Source organism: Melospiza georgiana, unplaced genomic scaffold, assembly GCF_028018845.1.
Source record: "Melospiza georgiana isolate bMelGeo1 unplaced genomic scaffold, bMelGeo1.pri scaffold_29, whole genome shotgun sequence".
Taxonomy (NCBI): domain Eukaryota; kingdom Metazoa; phylum Chordata; class Aves; order Passeriformes; family Passerellidae; genus Melospiza; species Melospiza georgiana.
Window position 1 is genome coordinate 8,022,828 of NW_026652215.1, and position 4,964 is coordinate 8,027,791.

The 4,964-nt window shown below is 55.8% G+C and overlaps 1 protein-coding gene across 1 annotated transcript; it reads left to right on the forward strand.

Annotated features, from left to right (window-relative positions):
- The first annotated feature begins 1,443 nt into the window (after positions 1–1,443).
- LOC131096415 (zinc finger protein 586-like) lies at positions 1,444–3,945 on the forward strand. Its single transcript, XM_058044753.1, has 2 exons — positions 1,444–1,506; positions 3,211–3,945. The coding sequence occupies exons 1-2, from the start codon at positions 1,444–1,446 to the stop codon at positions 3,850–3,852; spliced, it is 705 nt and encodes a 234-aa protein (XP_057900736.1). The 3' UTR covers positions 3,853–3,945.
- The last annotated feature ends 1,019 nt before the right edge of the window (positions 3,946–4,964 follow it).

Genomic DNA, 4,964 nt, shown 5'->3' on the forward strand with positions numbered 1-4,964 from the left:
CCCTCTTTTCTCTCCTGCCTCTCTTTGCCTGCTCTGTTTCTCTCTCAGTGTCTCCCTTGACCCAGGGCAGCTCACACCAAAGACCGTGCCCGGATTTAATTCCCAATTCAGGAGCTACAACAACCATGGGGGAAGTTATGAAGGCTCGCAGTGAAATGCCACTGTAAGATCTTGCTCCACTTGGCTTTTGGCTCCTTCTTGACAGCTTTGCCCTCAAGGGCAGGAACATCTTTTCATAGCTGAGATCTGGAATTCCAGACCCTGGCAGTGTGTGCCGTGGATCCCAGAGGGGCATTCCCGAGGCTCCCAGGGTGCTGCTCCTGCCGTGCCTCCCAAGGAGCTTCTCTCCCAAGGGGAGTAGATCCAGCAGCTCTGTGGGCTCCCAGAGCACACAGCAAAGGTGGCTTTGATGGACATTTTCCAGGGACTGGGGTGGGAAGGGACCCTGTCCATGGATTACGACCCCGCGAGGGAGAGACGCCTCTGCCCCAGTGAAGGAGCGAATGAGAGCGTGGGAAAGCAACCGGCGATTATTGAGCGTGGACTGAACGGAACAAGAAATAGGGAGGAGAAAGGGAGAGAAAGAAATCGGGAAGAGGTCTCAAAGAGAGAAAGAAAAAGGAAAGAGGTCTCAGAGAACAGAAAGAAATGGGAAAAGGCTCCCGCCCGGCCTCCGCAGCTCCTAGGCACACCCGCAGGGCGTAGCGCCTTTTACAATTCCAGCCAATCAGAGGACGCGGTAAACAATTTCCAGCCAACCAGAGCATTTCTCGCCGATGACTCACCGGTTGCCAGGCGGGCCCGCAGAGCCCGGCGGCCCCGGAGCGGAATTTGGGGCTCGGGCCGGGGGACGGATCCGCCCCGGGGGGGTCCCCGAGCCCCTGCCCAGCCCTGGGGCCGATCGGGGGCTCCCCCAGCCAGCAGCCGGTGCTGCGGGGCCGCGGGGCAGAGCGGTGGGAAAGGGGGGTCCGGGCTGGCAGCGGAGGAAATGCGGGAGGAAGAGGAGGGAGAGGAGGAGCAGGAGCAGGAGCGGGAGAATCGCGGCGCTCGCAGCGCCCGCACGCCGAGCCTGCAGCACCCCCTGCCCCGGGAGCATCGCCCCCAGCCCCGAGCCGCAGGGGAGGGCGGAGGCCGAGCTCGCCCCGGCTCCAGCCAGGGGTCTCAGGGAGGATTTTTTGGAGAGTGTTCGGAGCCGGCAGATCCCGGACTCGAGCCCCGGGTATCTCCGAGCTCCCTCAGAGGAGCTTTATCGGGGGGAGAGGAGCCGCGATCGCCCCTCGAGAGGGTCCTGGGGGGTCCACGTGGGGATGGCCCGGTACCGACGGGGCGGGACATTGGTTTTGGGGATCCCCATGAGAGCCGGGGCTGTGGAACAGGGGACCCTCGGGGCGGCAATAGGGGAAGGGGCGATACCGGAGCTGGGGGACCCCCGGCAGCCCGGAGATGAGGCGGGGACGGGACCCCCTGACCCTGACAGGGGTGTCCTGGGGTGACTTCATGATGCTCGTACCCCATCGGTCTGTTTAGCCCAGAAATGAGTTCTGTGCATTTAAGGCTGGTTATGAGAGCCAAGGGGAGGAGGAAGAAGCTGCAGTTTGTTTTCATACACTGCACTCACTCCTCCACATTCCGGCTCCTGGACTGTTGTGATGACTTAAGGAGCTGGAACAGAGGCCACACGGAGTTAAGAGGAATACAGTTGATTTTTATTGAAGTGCCTTCAAAGGCCACACCCTGGCAGCAGAGGAGCCACAGGTGTGGCTCTGCCTGGATGGCTCCAAGATGGGAGCAAAAGAGGGCTTGCTCATGAGATCTCACATTTAAACAAGTTTTAGTCCATTTGTATATAGAAGTTAACTGCTCAATTTAATAGTTTCAAATTATGAAGTTACATCTTCCTTGCTTGCTTGCCTGCTGTCTTATTTCCAGGTTCTTTATGCTTTGGGCCTGAAGTTTGATGAGATTGTCCTTGAGTCTCCAGCTAGAACAGGATTGTTTTGTCTTCACCACCCTGTGAAAAGATCCCAGTAACAGTTAATATAAAGCTAAAAGCTGCACATCAAAACAGAATGGAAAAATTTAAAACCTAAGGTATCAGTTGTCTGCAGTTGGACAGACAGACAGCAGGACAGAGCTCTCCTTTGCTTTTCGTTAGTTTTAGCTCACTGAGGCAGAGAAGTTCCCTGGACTGTGGTTTTTCTTTTTCTTTGGAGCTGTTTAAAGCTGCTCTGGACTGAACACCCAGAACACCGCTGGCAGCTCCCACCTGTGGCCCACCAGGCTGAGCCTGGGCTGCGGCAATTCCAGTGCTGGAGGGGCCGTTAACAGACTGATAAGAGACTGATAAGAGACTGAGTGAGCCGAGCTACAGCCCATGGAGGGACTTTCTGAGTTTGTCATCTCTTTTGGAGCGGCAAGAGGTTTTATTTTTTAATATTGTTCATTTTTTGTGCTGGTGAATGCTTTGCCTGTTAAATAAACCGGTTTTTCCCCTTTTCTCCATGGAAATATTTTCTCGATCTGGTTGGAGGAGGGGCCGCTTGCATCTGCTTTCTAGAGGAAACGCTTTTGGAGATTTTCTCCCAAATTTGCCCTAAACCAGGAGAGGGTGGTGGGAAGAGGGGAGAGCCCCTAGTGACAGGACTGGGGTGAGGCTGGAGAAGGGAACCCCAAAACCCCCCAGCATCCCTAAGCAGGACCCTGGAGATGGGAGATCCCCAGTGCCCATGGGATCTCCAACAGCCCTGAGACAGGGGACCACCAGAACCCCAGAGACTGGAAATGAGAAAATCCTGGTGGCTTTTTTTGATTCACTCTTGATTTTTGAAGGATTTTATGGACACCAGATGACTTCTAGTGATGGACTTGGGTGGGAGGAATCTCCAACCCAAGGCATTCACACCTTGTTTTTCCCCAAACCAGGATTTCCCATTCCCAAACCTTGGTTATATGGAGGAGGAGAAGGCTTGGAGGAAGAGAAAGATGCCCCGGGACACCCAGGAGGAAGTCAGTGCCCCTTTCCCCCTCTCTCCTGCTCCATCCCCCAGCCCAGCACAGCCCCCGGCTGCAGGACAACCCTGCTGCCAAGCCCGTCCTGCTGGGCATGCACTGGGGGGATCTCCTTCCCCTTTCGGGTGGCACGGAGGCAAATCCCATCCTCTCCTTGTCCTTCTTTCCCCAGGGAAGGAGCTGAGGATGGAGAGCAGGGAGGACAAATCCCCACAGCAGAACCTCGTGGAAGAGGCTGTTTTGAGTGACTCCACAGTGCAGGAACCCAATGGGGAGGAAAAGTCCCGGCAATCCCGCACAAGGAGGGGCTGCAAACCCAGCCCAGGGTGCTCTGAGGAGGAAAGACCCACCCTGAACCAGGAAGGTGGACAGAGCTTTAGCCAGAGCTCAGAGCTGGTGGCCCATGAGCAGCTTCATGACAGCGAGAGGCCCTATGAGTGCTTGGAGTATGGGAAGAACTTCAGGAAGAGATTCAACCTGATCTGCCACCAGAGGATCCACACTGGGGAACGGCCCTACAAGTGCTTGGAATGTGGGATGAACTTCAGCCACAGATCCGACCTGGTTGTCCACCAGAGGTTCCACACCGGGGAGAGGCCCTACGAGTGTCCCAAGTGTCAGAAGAGGTTTCACACCAGCACCCACCTCCTTGTACATGAGCGCATTCACACGGAGGAGAGGCCCTTCTGCTGCCCCGACTGCAGGATGGGCTTCAGGCACAGATCCACCCTCGTCACCCACCAGCGCATCCACACTGGGGAGAGGCCCTACGAGTGTCCCCAGTGTGGGAAGAGCTTCTCAGACCGCTCGTTCTTTACCCGACACCAACAGAGGCACCGGTAAGGGCAGCCCTGTGAGTGCCCCAACTGCAGGAGGAGCTTCATGCACTGCTCCAGCTTCATCCCCCATGGGAGGACCCACGTTGGTCAGAGCCCTGGCCATCCACATTCCTGGTGATCTGCATTGGGAAGGCAGCTGGACATTCTTTTGTTTTGACCCTAATTTTCTTTGGATTCATCTTCATCCCTTTAAAACGGAGAAAATTGGGGTAAAACTCAATAAATTCATCAATGGCATCTAAAGCCTCACTTTTTACTTGTGTTTCAGGGCAATCTGGGATTCAGGGAGATAATTGGGAGAATTTGGGGGTATTTGATGTACTTGTTTCCCTTTCTTGGCACTGAAAGAGACAAGAGGGTTCAATCTGTCACCTCAATGCCATTGAAAACTACTCAATCCCACCCCAAAATTCCTGGATTCCACAGCTCTTTGGTGTGGAATGGTGTTGGAAGGGGATTGAGCAAAGTGGCCTTCAAATCAGGAGGGGTGAGATGGGCATTAGGTGGGGCAGGATGGGTGGGATGGGGTTTGGGAGGTGGGAATTGAGGAAATATGGCTTGGGTAGGTGGTCATGATGTCCACGAGGGGTGGGATGAGTTGGGGTTGGGATTGGGGAGGTGGGCTGGGGTCTGGCATGAGACCGCCAATGTTTGGGGATGATGAAGGGAAGGGGAGCCCATTACTGAATGAGTTCTTGAATAATCCACATTCCTGAAGAGATTTTGGAGGTATCTCACGTTTCTGAGGCAGTTTTGGGGCACTCCCCAGCTCATGGGAGTTTCCTGAGAGCAGCTCCATGGAGCCCCATTGCCAGAGGTGGTTGCCTTGGGCACGAGCTCAGAGCTGTAGCCAGAGTCCGTTGCCTCAGTGCTGGAAAGCAGAGAAATGATGAACGGCCCCAGACATCTCCAGTGTGTGTTTGGGGCAGGGAGAGTTCTACATAGGTGGGGTGGTCACTGCCCCACCCCAGCCACTGCAGCCTCTGGCCCAGCCCCAAAGTGGCAGCCAAGCCCCTGGCACCCCACAAACCCCACCTGGGAGAGGGACCAGAGCAGGTCAGGCTGTGACACGGGTGTGACACTGACACATCCCACGGCCCTGGAGCTCACAGCAGC

What these genes read in the sequence shown, in the direction of transcription:
- LOC131096415 (XM_058044753.1), top strand. Translation starts at nt 1,444, where the DNA reads ATGAGGCGGGGACGGGACCCCCTGACCCTGACAGGGGTGTCCTGGGGT. An exon ending in GGGGTGACTTCATGATGCTC is followed by an intron (nt 1,507 to 3,210) that starts GTACCCCATCGG and finishes GAGAGCAGGGAG; the next exon opens with GACAAATCCCCACAGCAGAA.